Source organism: Aspergillus oryzae, chromosome 6 (assembly GCF_000184455.2).
Source record: "Aspergillus oryzae RIB40 DNA, chromosome 6".
In the NCBI taxonomy this organism is placed as follows: domain Eukaryota; kingdom Fungi; phylum Ascomycota; class Eurotiomycetes; order Eurotiales; family Aspergillaceae; genus Aspergillus; species Aspergillus oryzae.
Genome location: NC_036440.1, coordinates 2,355,677 through 2,373,393, shown reverse-complemented (window position 1 = coordinate 2,373,393; position 17,717 = coordinate 2,355,677). Strand labels below are relative to the sequence as shown.

Sequence of the window (17,717 nt, the reverse complement as noted above, 5' to 3'; positions counted from 1 at the left end):
CTTCCACAAAGTGCAGTGAGCGTCAGAACCAATATGATTCAAATAGTCATTTGAATATAGGGCTTATCTATAAAGTACTCCGACATATCATCATATGATAAACTTCAAAGGAGGGCCCAATAGCCAACAATGGGGCCATCTATAACGTCCCATAACATTATATCGTTCCTCCACTAAGACGCGTACTCCATGAGTGCCCTACCCTAATGATAGAAAAGTTCCACAAATGGTCACAACAAGTACAGAGCACGGTGGCATGACTTGTTCTCTATACACTAATCATACAGTCATAATAAGCGGAACTGACAGTATTAACTATTTACTTTGCCATAAAGCCATCAATGAACTTGATAATATGCTCCGCCAAAGCCCGAGGCTGGCTCACAAATGGCATATGTCCGGTCTTCAAGTCCACAACTTCCCATTCGACCTGGGACTTCTCCAGCCAGAGATCCTGCAGCGAGGAAGGGTTACAGCAGTCGTCCAGTGTCCGCACATACGCTCTCCTCCCATCAAACGCACTCTCCGCCCAAGCTGGCGCAGTGGCGGGTGTTTCGAAAGCTCGGAGTGCGTGTGGCTGCATTAGCGTAGCCAATTCTGGCTCCAGGGCACGGTCGCAATCATTGTACAGAACATCCATTGCCGGTTCGATGAGCGCAAGTCCCTGAGATGGCTGGGAACAAACAATCATTAATACCCTCCGGTTATAATCGCGGCTTGTGCTGGGTTAGACTATACCTTGTCGACTTTGATAAAAGGAGGGTAAGCACCGCCTACAGCAGTGAAGAGAGATTCCCCGTCAAGTGTAATATTGCCCACCACGTAAATCAGGCCGATAACGCCAGTCGATTGACCTTGGGCAGTTCTGGTCCCCTTCGCAAGTCCTCTTGCCGCCCCACCGGCCACAACCCCCCCGTATGAGTGTGCGATGATGACGATATCTTTACCCTGCTCGTTCAATAGAGGCAGTAATACGTTGTCGCGCAGGAAAGCGATGTCCTGAGGAGCGGACTCTTGGGCCGGGTCGGAGGGATTGCAACTAGGGTATGACCCTGGGTGTGTTGCGTATCCGGCTTGGGCCAGATACGGGAGCAATTTCTCGAAGCCTTGAGGGGTTCCGAAGGCACCTGGAACGATCACGATCACTGGGAGGTTCGCTGATGACATGGTGGAGGTGATCCTGACTTGAAATAGGTTGTGGGCTTGTTATGTTGGAGATTATTGCTGAGAAGAAAAAGGCTGAGAAGTCCGGAAGGCGGAGGGGCAGTTTGAATAGTTATGGGTCATACCAGGATATAAATACTTGTACCAGCAGGTGGGGGCCAAGTAGTAGTTACATACACTATACCTATCTTAGTTATTTCGTTGTTCTTTTGGGGTTGACATAAACCAATACTGTACTAAGTCCATGTCAATAGTGGGGATCTTTGCCGTTGAGCCGGGCCGAACGAAAGCTTAGTTTCTTATCCAGATAAACAGACACAGTATTTTCACTTTATTGCCCTCGTCCGTTCCGTCAACTTTACCTAACCCTCTACTTTGGAGCTTCGACTTCATTTTTATAACGTTCACTCAATTCAAGAGCCACTGTACTTCACAAGTACCTTCGACCATGTTCCCCCACTCGCCCATCTAAACCGAGCTATCTTACACGTCGGTATACACCATGGGCGAAGTTATTTGTGAAACGCTAATGTCAAAGGTTAGCCTTTCCTCCATTGCCATTGCAGAGCAGTGTAATAAGGCTACCTCTAAACTCCGCATGCGTTGCATACCCGACATGGCCCCAGGCAATTCTAAATGGTGGCCTTCCCAGTAGTTCCGAGACACCCAAAATAGTTTCCTGGACAAACGCAGGTACCTCAACAGATCCTTCCACAACATAGATCTTCAGGTGGGTCCGAGCAAGGCTGTCTGGGTTCGGAGCATAGTCGACGATGGCCGGTAGCTCATGCTCGTAATAGCTCTTCCAGCTAGTGGGCATGGTAGACCAGGATATTCCGACATCGAGATGGTTTTCCGGGCATTGGAGTCTTGCTTGATCTGGAACAATGGCAAAAACACGCTATTGGCCTCTACTACCCCGAACTTTCTATATGCTTGTAGCGCTTCTTGGGTCTTTGTGTCGACAATCTTTCCCTGCCCAACTGACAGAAACGAGTATAGAATCGGCTCGTGAAGAACAACTTTAGACACTAAATCTGAGAACAGATTGACAGGCTCAAGAGCAATTGTGGTTGCCTGAAGTCGTGAATATAATTGCTGGAATGCCAGGAAATTTCCGCATGAGAAGAGTCGCGGCGTCTTTGGCATGGGTTCGCAGTGTGTCCGACTGTCTTGGCAAGTGAAACGGGCAGCTGCGAGGTGTACCTCTTCTGTCATAACTAATGACACGGAAGTGTGTGGCTAATGTAGTCGCCAGAGTCGAAAACATCGTCGTCGTGCCCGAGCCGCCGGCTATAAGAAGAAACGGCGGCCCATTCTTGCCTTGCACCTCGTAGTATAGTGAGCCGCCGTCTACCGGCAAGTTCCCTGATTCCATGTGTGACCGGACCCTGATCAAGAATCTCAGGAGGAAGACCAAAGGTATAATATATTGCTGTATGTATACGGAAATTGCGGTAGGGATTGACCTTAGTCTATCTGTTGCCGATGTAACCTGCCTATGCAGGTTACCTAATCCAAGGCATTTGGCCGCGTCAGGCGCTGAAAAAGAAGGCCAAGATGCGCATACGATACATAGTATTGCACAGTTCCATGGTGCGTAGACATACCCTGCTTCTTGAATTCTGGCCTGAGGACCAGGATAATGCAAAGTCCAACTGGGTATATTGCAAAACAACCTCTATGGTAAATTAATTTTGCTTCATTTGGTGACGGCCAACGGAGTAGAGACCACGCATAAGAAGTCCTACCAAATACACTAACCCAGTAAAACATTCATCTCATTCCGCATCTCCCTTCTTCTGCTCTCCCATTTCTCTCTCCCCCTCCTCCTTAGCAGTCTGCCTCTCATCCAAATGCACATTCTTCAAAAAGAACATAATAACAACCATAGGCGCAAGCGCCGAAATAGCAGCAATAGCCAACAACCGCTGCGACTCACGATAACTCCGATCAATCGCCATCCTAACCGACCCACCAACCGGATACTTCTGGGCCACAACAATCGACCCAAAGATCGACTTAGCCTGACCCTTCGCCTCATCAGGCAGATACTCGCTCAACTTGCGGGGCAGATTACTCCGCCAAATAGCACCCGCTACACTAGTTCCAATAGCACCGCCGATGCTCATCGAGGCGAAGAAGACGGCTGTGACGACTGATACTTCCTGTCTGGAGACGACGGCTTGGACTGAGACTTGTGCTGCGGTTTGGTAGAAGCCGCGGCCGATGCCGATTAGGGATTTGGCGGTTACGAAGGCTGCTTCGTTGCCGGTTTTGCCATCGCCCATGTCTACGAGGTAGAGGAGGATCCCCATGCCTAGGATGCAGAGGGGCACGCCGACTAGGACCCAGATTTGGGAGCGTTTGGTGTATTTCATGAAGAAGGCGGCGAAGATTCCTGAGACTTGGAAGGCGACGCGGAGGGAGTTGCTACGTTTTTGGTCTTGGTTAGTTTGTGGTCTGTGCAGGTTCTATTCTGGGGGAATGGCACGTACTCGATTCTTGTGGCATTACCTGCGTTGAAGTGTCCAGCGACTTGAAGGTAACTGGTGAAGAAAACTGAAAAGACGGAGTAGTGGAAGAAATCGAGAGCACCTAGGAGACATGCTGCTGCTACGGTGCGCTGCTTAATCATGCGATATGGCACGAACGGCTTCTTCGCGAACCGGGCGTCCCATATAACAAATGACATGAGGAACACGACTCCAAGGACGAGCATCGCGATGAAATTTCCCTTGTGCCAGGCGTTGCTGTTATTGGAACCTGTCAAGGCGATGGGAACCAACAATAGGGATAGTCCGAGTAGCAGGAGAACACCGCCCGGTAAGTCCAGCTCGACCCAGAGGAGACGGTACGCGCGCTGATACCAGGTGTCTGTTTCCTTCCAGCCCATGGCCTTCGCAATAGGAACCTTAATTGGAGCGCGCCGCTGGTAGACTAGCATTGTTGCGATCAAAGGCACTGCGCAAACGGGTGTTATGATGGCCCACATGCCCCAGCCCCATCGCCACGTCGAGTGGTCTAGCATGCGTTGAGCGACAATCGTGCCCAGGTATAAGGTTGGGACAGTGGTAAGTGAGTCAGGTAGTGTAGACCAGATTCCACGATTGATCAGGTTGGTAACGTCGGCGACGAAAACTTGCTGTGTAAGCGCGTAGCCTGTCGATCCGATTGCTTCAAAGATACCAGCAACCTGTTTCATGGATTAGCACATAATTCCGTCGAAGACCACGGATGTTGTATCGTAAATACCATATACTGCGCGATATCTTCGCAAGCGGCATAAATCACATAGCCAAGGGTAGAGGCTGCAATGGAGAGAATAAACATCTCTGCTCTACCGAACACCTATCAGAAGCAGAGCGATTAGCCTAGCAGTCCCAAATTCCAGAATTGCTGTATACATACATCTCCCAGCTTCGCAATAATTGGATAGGCAGCAATGCGGGTGATATTCATGACTACGCGAGCAGCGCTCATTGCAGAGTGTTGCTTAAAGGCGCTGGTGGTGTACGGGACATAGACCTGCGTGGAATAATCGCCAAAGTTGATTGCGAGTGTCGCGATGAACAGACTAGAAAATATTCTAAGTCAGTACGACGTTGTTATCCTATAGTTTTATTTCTCTCACATACCCGACAAAGGCCGTATATAAACCTTTCTTCGTCCATCCTTTTCGCAAAATCTCTGCTCTCCGGACACCTGCCTGAAGACTTTGTGTATCGGATTGCTTTTCCACATCGTCGGCTGAAGTTGACTGTTCCACTATCTTGTTGCCGGATTTGTCCAGCGTAGCAGTGTTTGATGTTGTATGCGAGGCATGAGGAGAGATTGAATCATCTGCCACCTTAGAAACCTCTGCAGCTCGGTCCATTGCTCACGCCTTCGGTAGAAACTAGGTCACTCTCGAGTACAACTGATAAAAATAAAATTGATAAGAAAAGGAAAGGAAAGTCGGAAAAACGGACAAGATAAACTTCACATCGCGCGAGAAGGCTTGTTTTATTGAATCTATACAGCAAGGATTTCTAGGAATTGATCGAAGTTGAGCCCCACTGGACCTCGTGTTGTAGCAGAGAAGAAACAGGTAGGGCTGCGTCGTGAGTCGTCCCATCCAGTTCGCATTGGGAAACATCCCACGAGGTTCCGACCAAAAGGGAAATAAATGGGTCTCTCTAGGATCTAATCTGATCCGGGACTGATAAGCGAGTCATGGTCGCATTGCCGAATAACCCTAGTCAAGCGGAGGTACTCCGCGCATTGAGCCATGGACAAAAGTCTCTGCGTGTTGGAACTAAACATAATAATTCGCTCTTGTGGCTAATGGCGCGACCTTCAGTCAGACTAGTCACGTTCACGCTTGTTCTGGTAAAAAGATTAGGATCAGATAATGAATGCCAAGAGCCTCCGCGCGGAATGTGGCGTCCTGCTGCCTCGAGGTTCAAGCGATTATTGGGCAGATGGTCGTAATAGTGGGCACCGAGCAGCGGCCAAAGGCCAAGAAATTCAAGCTTGCGTGGTCTAATTTATTTTGCGGAATTCCTGGCTCCGAATTCCTCTTGAAATACCGACTGGCTAACTGAGTCTGCACATCTTAACGGTCATCCGCCGAGCTTTTTCCGATGGTCTGATCTTTAACTACTGGGCATTAACAATTCCAGTACTCATACTACATCACCATGCGCAGAGAGTGGAAATTCACTCCCTCCGAGGGCGGCTCTGGCCGTAACATGGCCGCGTGGGAGGTCTTAACCGGCACAGAAGCGACATACTTGGTGGAGGTCTCCTGGCCACTGAGCTGGCGAGAAACAAACGTCTCGGCGGTCGCGAATGTAATGTAAGTCGGATGCTTGGTGGGGCCTGCTTCCATCAGCGGTACTAACATACTTACTTGCAGATTCGCTGTTGATGGCAATGCTATGTTTCTCACAGCAACAGACGTCGCTCGGCGGCAAGCGTCTCTTAACCCTAACAAACCTGGGACCATCGTTGTTGGAATCGGGTATCCCTTAAAGGCTTCTGTCTATAGTCCTCAACGCTCTTCGGACCTCACTCCGCCATGTGATCACTACACTCCGCCTGAGGGACCCGACGGCAACCCTCGACCGGAGCCATACGGCGGTGCAGATCGGTTCCTTTCTTTTATCAACAATATTGTCCGTCCATTCGTAGCCTCGTCCATCTTCCCTAATGTCAAATTTGCTCGGACAGCCTTGTTTGGCCATTCGTATGGGGGACTGTTTGTATTGAACACTCTTTTCACGCAACCGACATCATTTGATACATACATTGCAGCTAGTCCATCGATATGGTGGAATGAGAGATTCATCCTTACCAAAGTACCACAATTCCTACAACGGTCAGGGACGAGTACGCAGCCCACTCTACGACTATCATACGGCTCCCGAGAGCAGTTTCCAGTACGCCGCAGGCATGAGCCATTGGAGAAATACGAACGACGAGTGGGATCGGCGGCAAAGCGTCGCATGGCAGATAACTGCAATGATCTGTACTTGCAACTTGTTGCTAGTCAACATTTGGATGCGGTGGAGAGAAGGGAATACTTGGATGAAGATCATGGAAGTGTTATTAGCCCTGCGTTGAGTGGAGGGATTCTCTATTTCCTAGACCTAGAGGATGAGGCCAGCTAGTATTAGTTATGTTAGACACAGTTTATCAAGCTGTTGTTGCCAACAGAGGAATGTGTTGTAACAGAGCGGAAGCTTTCACACATCAACCTGGGCTCACACACTCCATTTCTCCTTACAGCAATAAGCCTTTCCCCAATTTTCTTCATGATATGCTTCTGATGCTTACCAGTTCCCGTTCTGGGGAAGTCATCCGCAACACCAGGGTCTCCAATCCAAAATATGTACGCTGGTGTCTTATGCCAGGCCAGTGTTTCTCTCACCCAGCCCTGCACCTCTTCATCTGCCAACCTTTCAACATTAGGCGCACTTTTTAGAAAGCATCCTACAACCTCCCCATACTTTGCGTCAGGCAAACCCAACACACTTGCTTCACCGATGGATGGATGTGAAGCGAGGCGACTCTCAACTTCCAAGGGGGAAATATTTTCCCCACCTAATTGACCTGTCAGCTATGTTTACCATGTTAATAAAAGTATAGTTTGCTTACCTCTGATTATAATATCCTTGATCCTGCCGGTAATTCGACAACACCCACTCTCATCAATGACGGCTTCGTCGCCCGTACGCATCCAGATCTTCCCGTCCTGATCCTGTGTCATCGTCTCCAAGGTTTTCTCTTCCTCTCCGAAGTATCCCTTTTGCAGTGTGAATCCACTTGTATAAAGTTCCCCCTTTTCCATCGGTCGAGCAATCTGGCCGCTTCTATTCAGAACTTTGGCGCAGATATGCGGCATCACGTATCCTACCATGCCCGTGGATTCCTCTAACCCGTCCAAGGAACCTATAAACGTAGCACCCGTTTCAGTCATCCCATAAACCGAATATACTTCCTTTGTCTTCATCGTGGTACAAATGTTCTTTCTTAACGCGGACGTGACAACAGAGCCACCCACCACAGCCGCTCGCAATGACATATCGGCCGGTTCTTTTGCCATAATCTCTAATTCCGCCAGGAACATTGTGGGAACGCCCAGTAGGACAGTAGGAGCCTGCTTCTGTATAGCTGCAACGACTGTATGGGGATCGAAGTGATCTGAAGGGAGAATAACCGAGCTACCGTGAGTTAAGGACGCGAAAACCCCTGCTATAAGTGTAAAGCTATGGAATAGCGGGGCGGGAGAACAAATGATATCTTTCGGAGTGAGGCTTAAGCGCTCGCCCACTATAAACCCACCTCCAAGGAGGTTGCTAGCTTAGTATTAGAGCGTTTTCAATATATGGCTAGGACTCTTGCGTACATGGCTGTTAACATTGCTGCTTTGGGGGTCCCTGTAGTACCTATGGACTGGTTAACTGGAGATACCCGGGGGAGGTGTTCAAGAACTAACCAGAAGTAAAATCCATACGAATCACGTCGTCGGTCGTGACAGCTTTCTCTGCCAGTTTGAGCAAAAATGTTGCATCAATATCAGGGTTCGTTACCCCTTCTTTGTACTCCGAAAAGAGGGCCTCGTACGTTTGTAGGCCCTGGGAATATCCTTTATAGTCATTCTGTCCTATCGTAAGAACTGCATTTAGCTCTGGAAGTGCTCCTGAAGACATGCAATTCTTCATCACATTCACATGGGTAGATAGGTCCCGACGACCGATACGAGACGAGATGAAAACAAGCCTGCATGCTTTGTTATGTGTCAGCTTTATCGTCCATCGGTTGATTATGCTTATATTTTAACACTCAACTTACAGGTTCTCCGCACGGTCCTTTTCAGCTCCTCCGGTGTGTATGTGGTATGCAGGGAGACAACAGCACATCCGATGCGTGCCCCTCCCATTAGCAATTCGATATGCTGGCATGAACTGCCGGCCATGATACCGACACAGTCGCCGTGTGCCAAACCCATGCCCAATAAGGCTCTGGCTACATGCTTACTTCGTTCCGCAAGTTCATGATAAGAGAGGCTTATTCCCTGCCATGGCGATACTATTGAAGGCCTCTGGCCATAGGTAGCTGCTTGCTCATCGATGAACTGCGCGAATGTTTTTGGACATATCGGTGGCTCTGTGGGCCCGGTCACGAACGCCCGTTGCATTCCGTTTGTTTCCATATTATCATGAGTGATCTAAGACAGTTTAAGATATCATGTTGCCGGTGTAATTCCTCGTCACGAATTAAATAGGTGGTTATCACCATCATATGCCAAAGCCGAGGTATACGTTGGTTTTGCGGCTTAGCCAACCATGGGTCAATTGGTCCCAATCAAGTTTATATCTGGTTTGCCAGAATCGGTGTCAAGGTTTTCTTGTCATGCCCACAGCCACGACAGGAACATGAAGGGAACCATCGTGTTTATATCACGCGGCCGATCGTTTCTTCACCAAAAACCGGAAACAGAGCAGAGCGGCTCCACGATCTTGGATTATCCGAGCCATGGGAGGCCCTCGTACCCTTAACGTATCCCGTACTATAGTTCCACACTTGTCGCCCTCTAATTTCAATGATCGGGATATATGAGTTGAGCCAGCCGCCGTCATAAATGAACAGCGATTATCTCCCATTCAGACATCTCTTAGCCGGTTGCTTAACTCCACGTGCATGATGGCTCCTCCTGTGGTCTCTGTAGTGGGCACTGGCCTCCAGTATCCCCCGCACAAGCTTGGACCCGAGTTTGTACCTAAATTAGTGTCCAACTGCTACACGGATAATGTCGCGTAAGTGTCCCTTACCCTGGTCACTACCTACGCTAACCTGTGTTCTTATATTAGGCTACTAAAGATAATCGAGATAAACGAGAGAACAAAAATCGAGAACCGCTATAGTGTCCTACCATCAAACCATCCACTATGGTTTCAGGATCATATTCTGACAAACACAGAGTGCGATGATCTCTTCAAAAAGTATGGTATCCCCCTAGCGCAAGACGCCGCGACGCAAGCCATCGAAGACTGGGGCGGCAATCTCATGGACATAACCCATGTGGTAGCTATGACCTGTACAAGTGCATCGAGCCCTGGATTCGACTGCACACTTTCTCGGAGACTAGGGCTCTCAAAGCACGTTCGCCGGACATTGTTGAGTGGGGTCACTTGTGCTGGCAGCGTAGCGGCCCTTCGTACCGCATACGACCTTCTGCGTGGCGCGACACAGGAAGGAAAGCCGGCCCGGGCTCTGGTGATTGCTGCCGAGACCATGACAGTTTATGTCAGGGGATGGCTGGAGACCATCGTAAAGGAATCAATCCCGAACATTGGCCCCACTCTATTCGGAGATGGTGCATGTGCACTTGTACTCAGTAATGGGATCGGTGTGAAAGAGGGAGAAAGAGAGCCCATATGGAATATACACGGTGCTCAATCAACACTCCTGGACAGACCAGGCTGCGTCGGGATACGGTGGATGCCTTCGGGTGAGGACCACACATATATGTCTTACAAACAACCTCGCTAATGTAACCAGGAGTTATGCCAATAATCTCCAAGGACGTTCCGAGGATGATCAAGTCAGCCTTGCCATCCTCATTTGGGAACCTCATCACTAACTCTCCATCCCTTCGCTTGGAAGAGTCTAACTTTAATCCCAGTACATATGATTGGGCTTTGCATCCCGGTGGTGCCGCGATCCTGACGGGTGCTGAGCATGCTTTAGGACTTGCCTCTCATGATCACCTACGGATGAGCTACAAGTGCTACCGTAGTGCAGGCAATACCAGCTCGGCGACTGTTCTTAGTATCTTGCATCGGTTAGCACGGGCGTATCGAGAGGGGCTATCAGGTCGTTCCAAGGTGATTGGTGCGGCATTTGGTGCTGATATAACCGTGGAGATGATAGTCCTTACGAAGCCGTCATGTGAGTTAGTGCATTGATCTGTATCTCTACAAGTGGGCAATAAGATACATATATGCTATGAACTTGAAGTGCGTACGCGGGAGAATTTATACCTTGGCTTCAACCACTCCGGCTTGACCAGGATTTACTCATTTATATATATCCACCTCGACTAGTGGTAGTCAGTTATACGTAGACATTCATTGGACATGGTATACTGTTTTCTTTCACTTTCTAGACGAATTACTCCATGTAACTTAGGAAAGGTCTTCCATTGGGATAGTCGCCGTCTTCTCGAACCATAAGAGCTGTTGATGCAGTTAAGCCATTTATACGTTCGAATAAGGATAGATGACTCAGCTGCATAGTTGAGTCATTGTGACACTAAGCCCGATTAGGATACCGACTCCTCACATGACCGAGTTAAGCTCATTAGCTTGCCTTAGGGTCTCCATAACGCAATGCAGTCATCCCATCTTGGCAGTTTCCTTATATCCTGGACTCGTCTGGAATTTACAATGAGAACCCATCATCTTGTACAAAGTCCCATTCACTCGCTATCTTCTCCAGTCCAGAACAATGAGTATAACGGACATTTTTTCGGTCGACATCGCTCTCCGAACCGGACAAAATAACACCCATGAGTCATATCTTTACTCCCATTTGACGGGAGATAAGATCCATGGCGTAGTCACCGTTCGTTCTCATTGTGATATTCGTGTTGACGGGATCGAAGTATCGTTTATAGGTATGTAGTAATACACCATATGAATCTAAAAGTGTCTAACAATGGCAACAGGAGAGGAACGTACAATACTACAAACTGGAAAAGCCTACCGTCAATTCCAGGATCTCAAATATTTAATTGATGACTCTTCTTTTCCACCTGGAAAGCTCTTCAAAGAACGTCACCGATATCAGTTCGAATTCACCTTTGAGGTACCAGACCATCTATCACCGGATGTCTGCAACCATAAGATTACCAGCCCAACCATCCGACAGGCTCATCTACGGCCTCCCCCAAGCTTCGGTGATCCCTCGGTATCTGGGCTTGGAGGCAAGTTAAAGGATGACTATGCACCTCCCACATGCAAAATTCTGTATACCATCCAAGCCGCTTTGTTCCGCAATATTCCCGTGATCGACAAGCGGGATATCTTGCTGGTACACAAGATCAAGCTACGAGTCAAACCGGCAGTCGACGAATGGCCGCCGTTAGATCTTTTGAGTAGCGTGAATGACTATTGCTTAGAAGCAGATCATGCAGTTCTCGATAGTCGCACAAAGGAAGAGTACGGCCAATTGACTGTGACATTGGAACCACCGAAAAGCTTTCGCCTTCCGTTACGCGACCCGCATAGTTTGATTAGCAGCACAGTCAATCTGTTCCTGCATTACAAAGTCACAGGAGAGCAGTCAGACTTGCCCCAGCTTCAGTCATTTCGGGGAAAGCTCGTTGCTACTACCTTCTACACAGCATCTTATTATGAAGACGTACCATCAAAACAGAAGGATTTCTTTGGCAGACCGAAGAATTACTCCGAAACACACTTTCCCCCATTCTCATACTCTATAGCTTCCTTAGACTGGGTACCCGCTGAAGAGAACTGCTACGTAGCAACACTACTAGTGCCCATCACATTGCCGCGTCTGAACTTCATCCCGTCTTTCCATACCTGCCTTACTTCGCGCGTGTACGCCTTGGATTTGCGATTAGTCGTACCTGGGGCTTCTCCATTCTACCTCAGAGCGCCAGTGCATATTTACGCCCAGCGAGACCCATCCGCGTTGCCGTCATACATCGCGACAGTGGGTTTTGATTCCTGAATAATTTAATGAGTCCGGTGTATATCCTGGAACGTATATAATGATATTACGTCTGTTACGAGATTCAACCTCATGTCAGGTGTGTTTTAAGCTGCTAGAGCGGCCAAGAGCGATCTTCGCGATGCGCTTTACCCGTCGTTTCAACTCGAACAGTTCAACACTATCTATAGCTAATTTTCTGCTATCGTCTTACATATTTGAATCACCTTATGAACATAGATATGGCAGTCTGCCGAATACCAATATTACTGAATTGCTTTTCATTCATTGATTCTCACCGTCAATGTACGCTAGCAAAGCAAATCTTTCTCAGTCGTCAGTCATACAAACATGAGCCATTGCATGTTAGGGCTAGTGGCCAAGCATACTAGTCCTCACAACTCCCGAGCTCCCACTTGTCCATCCACAGATAATGCGCGTAATCACATTGCGATTGAACCACAGTATCCATACCGCCATAGTAGTAAGCGTCAAGGGAATCGTAACAAGCCAATATAACCAGACATTATCCGACAAAATCCAGGTCATGGCCCCTGACTCATTGGTATCGAAGTTGAAAAAGTTCATCCCGAAGATACCTATCTCGATAAGCCGCCTAACACCACCTTTTTTCAGGATATAGAATACGTGCTGACACAAAAGTCCCTGGTAAATAAACCAAACTGACAATAGCAACCGCCTTCATCATCGTATTATCCACCAAGGCACTCTTGGCCATCTGCACCGAGGCCTCGTTGTTGCGTTGAGAGACGGTATTGAATGCCTTGATCATTGAATTAGTATCTTCCATAGGCGACATGACCGTAACCTGATGTAGACTTTTGGGCAGCATACTAAGCAAAGCAACTCCTATAAAAGCCAGCGCCTAGAGCAGCATATATACTGTCAGACTCAGCTGTCGAGTAAATCGAAAATCAACTCAAAAGTCAAAGCACGATTTAGGAAACTTTAAAAGACCCCCCAACACGGCAGAAGCTGTCAGTTTCTGCAGACCCCACAAAGAGACGGGTTGCGCCATGCTTATTCTTGTTAAATAAGCACTAAGCTTCGGGTTTAGTGAAGGCCGAGTCAATCAGATATCCACCCTGGAGCCATGTCTTGATTATTGGTGGCGCTGCACACGCTAACGTCCACCTGGGTAGGGCTATGTGGTGCCACGTGGGGGTGAGGTCCCGGTTCCCTAATCATGACCTAGTCATAACCTATGCAGCTAGCTGGATCAAGATATGTTACTTCACACTGGATAGATTAAGGTTGATCATGAATATATCCAAGTATCTTCATGTCGCTGTTTTTACGCTCATATTGGTCTGAAACTCAAATGGAGAGTCAAACCACTATGCTTCATGACGAATAACGATCTGTACCTGAAACAAATCACCCACCCCACACCAAGCAATCTAAATCTCAATAACAGGCCCTTCATAAACCCCCCTCGCCCTAACCAAATAATACCCCAGACTAAGGAACACCGTCCCCCCAGTCCCAACCACACTATAATTCATAGACTCGCTATTAACCTCATTTATCGGGGGCCAAAAGCTAAAGAAAGTAGCTATGAACATATAAACCAACGAAAAGATATTAATTCCGATACCCCATATACCGGGGATATGAAACGGGCCCCAGACGAGCTTGGCGCCTGCCGTGTTGACCATCGTTTGTTCGGAGTTTCTCTTGGGTTGACTGATTTCACCTGTGCAGCGGCGGTAGAGGAGTAGACTCGCGGCGATCATGTAGGAGAGGTACAGGCCTGAGGTGGACATTGAGACGAGGCTGTTGAAGGCGACGTCGGAGCCGATGTTGATTAAGTTCAGGAGGCAGCCGATTGTGCTGGTTAGGAGGACAGTGTAGGTTGGGATTGCGGTGCGGGGGGTTACCTGTCTTTTCTTTAGAAGACTGACGGGGTGAGCATGGGGGTATCTGTATGGGGGCTTACTTTGCTCCATACGCGCCAGCCGGGTATACCTCTGTCTCGCGAGAAGGACCAGAATTGGCGCGAGGCCGATGCGAGCATGCCTACTGTTGTGCAACAGCACATGGCTTGGATTACGGAGCCGGCTGCTGCGGTTCCGGCGGTTGATTCGGTGGCTTGGTAGAAGATGGATAGGAAGGGGACGCCTGTTGGGGATTTAAGGGAAGTTTCGATATCGCCGAGGCAGAAGTATAGCGCTATTAGCATACTGAAGCCTAGGGTTCCGTTGATGAGCACTGTGAGCATTAGAGACCAGGGGACGGCTACTGTTGCGTTGGTCATTTCTTCGACCATCTGGTGTTGGTGATGTTAGCATGTATCTGTCATTTTCATTTTCATTTCTTTTCTTTAGAGGGACAACGCACATGAACTGCTGCATCGCCGCCTGCAAATGCAAAGACGGGACCAATGATGCCAATGAAAAATGAGAGACCCTGAGTCGGCCAATGGCCCTCATTGATAAAGTATGTGAATACCTCTGAGGCAGGTTTATGTTCTGCCATGTACGTCAATGGGATCAAGATAGCGAAGAAACCCAGGATATGGAGGATGAGAATTGTGCCCTCAAACCGAGGCAGTAGCTTGCCTCCGATAATATTCATAGTTGCTGCAAAGACTGCTGTGGCCCACGAATAAAGCGTCTTGCGCCACGGTGCAGGTGTATAGTCAGGGTTGGTTAGAATGACTAGCGCCTCAATGAAGTTCCCGTTCAGATACAAACCGGTGGCGTATGTGGCCTGCCATCCGATGACCGTCAGCCAACCTATACCGTTCTGTCAGTTCCCATAGCGGTAGCTTAGAATGGCTTCACCCTACCTGTGATATAACTGCTGACTTTCATGACAGACTTGGGTGCCATCATCGAGCACCAGTGGTATTGACCTCCTGATGTAGGAGCCCTGTAGAGCTGTTGTTAAGATTATCACGCCAGGGTGTAGGATAGAGACAGCATACATTGATACTAGCTCGGATACCACGACAAAGGTCGCCGTAACGCCGGCCCAGACGAAAAGGTAGCCATATACTGAACCAGCCGGACCGCCACTAGAACAGAATTATTAAACGCTTGAAGGCTGTAGTGACTGATAATTTCACATACTTCTGAAAAGACTGAAGAAATAAACTATAGATTTGTAATCAGCTGGTGAAATCCATCCAAAGACAGATGAGAGGGAATGACTGACGTAGTTACGGCTTCCCAGGTGATAAGAATAGTACAGCTAAAACCGACCATGGACATCAAACCAAAATTTCTCTGTACACTATTAGTGACCACTGCAACCTTTGGAGAAAAAAATTAGAATGATTACCTGCAAGACAGGGCGCTTCCCCATACGGGCCAGATATACATCGTCCTTGTTCTGATAGGATGGCTGCCCCTCAACCTCCTGCAGGACAGAAGCCCCCATTTGTTTCAGCTCATTTTGAGCCATGGTGCACGTATAGAAATTGACCGATCACAAATATAAATCGTCCGATGATCGTCTGACGCGACGATTAAGACCGAACCAGAAACTCAAAGAGCAGAAATAACAAAGAAGCAGAAAAGAGGGACATGAAACAGGTTTTAGAAAAGAAGGTTTGGATGTAGAATTCACTCGACACCCTGTAGGAGATAGATAGAGAAGAGTAGGGATCAAAGCCTTCTCGCTGCATTTATCCCTCCTGTACTTTGGCCTCCATGGTTATGAAGCTGCTGCCCGTGTTAGGTAAAAGCATTGGGAACATCTGCAATTCGCCTGTAGGGTGTGGTATCCCTGTAGGCCGAGGAATGCAGAAGTGCAACCTTGCAGGGATATGAAGAAGCTGGATCCTCCATCTGCTTGTCCGCCGTTGGCGCACGTTATTCTATGATTAGACCACCACGTACGAGGTGGAGCTTGTCAAAATATGTATGTAGGTGGTACGTGGATCTACCATGAACATCAAATCTGGAACGTTCGGAGAGGCTAGTGGAGCATCGTGGTTGCAACGACACATCCTTAGCGCTCCAACATGACAGGGATAAGACTGCTAGTCTAATCACCTATCCACATGTGAGGGTCCAACAAAAGTACGAACGCATCAAGGATCTGAAATGTCAGAGAGCCGAAAGAATGGAAGATTTTCTACTTGGTTTATGTTAACACAAAAAATAAGGAAATAAAATGAAAATGAAACCCTCCTATACCCTAATACGAATTTTCCCTAAATGAGTTGCGCGGCGACGCGGTCACAGCCCATGTGCGGACTTCACGGATTATGTGGGCCTCGCTTGAATCACTACCTGCGTCTGAGTCCCGTTTTGCCGTGATTATTGTTGTTGTATGGCGATAGCTCTTGTTACGGCCGATGGATGTCAACTCATGAACCTCGGCATCAGATTGATCCTGGCTATGCGATTGCGACTTCACAGGGGGAGAGGAGTGGTTGTATCCAATATGGGAGGTATCGTGGCGTGTTATTGCGTCAACACGTAGGCCCGTCGAACGAAGACTGTCCATGAAGGGTTTAAATTGAGGGGAGCAAGCGGTAACGACACTCAAGCACTGAGTGAGCTGCGTGCATATCGCCAGAGGCCAGGTGTCAGAGATCTGATCGGACGAATCAATAGTTCTATTGGCGTACACCAGTTGGCCTATTATTGCGAGAATCACACTTGGATTGCTACTTAGAAACGAAGTAAGCATATTAAGATGGGTGCACTCACAAGATTCGAAGCCCGAATACTGTGGATAAAGTGACCTTTTTTTTCAACCGGGCCTGGATGCGAGTAATAATCAGGATAGCATACGCTATGATCGCACCGTCTGTTAGAATGTTCGTCAGTCCGATGTAATCCCACCAGGCCTTGATATTGAAACATTGCCCGGATAGATAATTCCATGTCTGAGGCGGTCTACACTGGAATGCAGAAGTTATGACACCGGTGAATGCCCAGAGTGTAATCAAAGCCTCTAAGCCTGAGGCAATGCGACGGTCCGAGGCAGCTGGTGTTACACTCCGGATAAAGTGGACTAGAGCTAGCTTTGAGAAACACATGCTGAGGATAAAGAAAATGGTGGCAGCATATTGTGACTAAGTCGGTATCAGAAGTGCTGGGGGGCAGAAAACGAGGGAAATGTCTACCTTCATGATGTGTTCGATATTTGTCTCCGATAATGTATCATAACGATCACCATATCCATTGGCAGTGGCCAGTGACACAGCGAGGGACTGTGCTACACAGGTCACCTAGAAGCATATGAATAACCATTGCGTCGTCAACCTCACTCGCCTAGGACACAGGATGCTCTTACCATTGAGGCAATACTAAGATAATCATCTGTAGTCCACCGCCGAAAGATCCAGTATT

The 17,717-nt window shown here is 48.2% G+C and overlaps 8 protein-coding genes across 8 annotated transcripts; 3 read left to right on the top strand and 5 right to left on the bottom strand.

The window, feature by feature from the left end:
• Nucleotides 1–90: 90 nt before the first annotated feature.
• On the bottom strand, nucleotides 91–640 carry AO090038000482 (alpha/beta fold hydrolase; the record flags this gene model as incomplete). Its single annotated transcript, XM_023238268.1, has 2 exons — nucleotides 91–139; nucleotides 324–640. The coding sequence occupies 2 exons, from the start codon at nucleotides 638–640 to the stop codon at nucleotides 91–93; spliced, it is 366 nt and encodes a 121-aa protein (XP_023093156.1).
• A 92-nt stretch (nucleotides 641–732) lies between these two features.
• AO090038000483 (esterase/lipase family protein) lies at nucleotides 733–1,167 on the bottom strand (the record flags this gene model as incomplete). The annotated part of the gene is made up of 2 exons (XM_023238267.1): nucleotides 733–773; nucleotides 855–1,167. 2 exons carry the CDS (start codon nucleotides 1,165–1,167, stop codon nucleotides 733–735), a joined length of 354 nt encoding a protein of 117 aa, XP_023093157.1.
• A 1,778-nt stretch (nucleotides 1,168–2,945) lies between these two features.
• On the bottom strand, nucleotides 2,946–5,041 carry AO090038000485 (uncharacterized protein; the record flags this gene model as incomplete). Its single annotated transcript, XM_001825350.1, has 5 exons — nucleotides 2,946–3,597; nucleotides 3,663–4,360; nucleotides 4,420–4,515; nucleotides 4,576–4,741; nucleotides 4,803–5,041. The coding sequence occupies 5 exons, from the start codon at nucleotides 5,039–5,041 to the stop codon at nucleotides 2,946–2,948; spliced, it is 1,851 nt and encodes a 616-aa protein (XP_001825402.1).
• An 805-nt stretch (nucleotides 5,042–5,846) lies between these two features.
• On the top strand, nucleotides 5,847–6,466 carry AO090038000486 (uncharacterized protein; the record flags this gene model as incomplete). Its single annotated transcript, XM_023238266.1, has 3 exons — nucleotides 5,847–6,004; nucleotides 6,065–6,406; nucleotides 6,463–6,466. 3 exons carry the CDS (start codon nucleotides 5,847–5,849, stop codon nucleotides 6,464–6,466), a joined length of 504 nt encoding a protein of 167 aa, XP_023093158.1.
• A 363-nt stretch (nucleotides 6,467–6,829) lies between these two features.
• Nucleotides 6,830–8,863, bottom strand: AO090038000487 (uncharacterized protein; the record flags this gene model as incomplete). The annotated part of the gene is given in 5 exon segments (XM_023238265.1): nucleotides 6,830–7,260; nucleotides 7,306–8,006; nucleotides 8,057–8,141; nucleotides 8,147–8,437; nucleotides 8,503–8,863. Coding segments are annotated over 5 exon segments (1,869 nt in total).
• A 491-nt stretch (nucleotides 8,864–9,354) lies between these two features.
• AO090038000488 (uncharacterized protein) lies at nucleotides 9,355–10,294 on the top strand (the record flags this gene model as incomplete). Its single annotated transcript, XM_023238264.1, has 3 exons — nucleotides 9,355–9,467; nucleotides 9,576–10,162; nucleotides 10,236–10,294. 3 exons carry the CDS (start codon nucleotides 9,355–9,357, stop codon nucleotides 10,292–10,294), a joined length of 759 nt encoding a protein of 252 aa, XP_023093160.1.
• Nucleotides 10,295–11,160: 866 nt separating this feature from the next.
• AO090038000489 (uncharacterized protein) lies at nucleotides 11,161–12,660 on the top strand (the record flags this gene model as incomplete). Its single annotated transcript, XM_023238263.1, has 3 exons — nucleotides 11,161–11,329; nucleotides 11,414–12,390; nucleotides 12,628–12,660. The coding sequence occupies 3 exons, from the start codon at nucleotides 11,161–11,163 to the stop codon at nucleotides 12,658–12,660; spliced, it is 1,179 nt and encodes a 392-aa protein (XP_023093161.1).
• Nucleotides 12,661–13,808: 1,148 nt separating this feature from the next.
• AO090038000490 (uncharacterized protein) lies at nucleotides 13,809–17,497 on the bottom strand (the record flags this gene model as incomplete). The annotated part of the gene is made up of 8 exons (XM_023238262.1): nucleotides 13,809–14,288; nucleotides 14,348–14,677; nucleotides 14,749–15,146; nucleotides 15,200–15,282; nucleotides 15,338–15,427; nucleotides 15,568–15,638; nucleotides 15,694–15,771; nucleotides 17,492–17,497. The coding sequence occupies 8 exons, from the start codon at nucleotides 17,495–17,497 to the stop codon at nucleotides 13,809–13,811; spliced, it is 1,536 nt and encodes a 511-aa protein (XP_023093162.1).
• Between the last annotated feature and the right edge of the window lie 220 nt (nucleotides 17,498–17,717).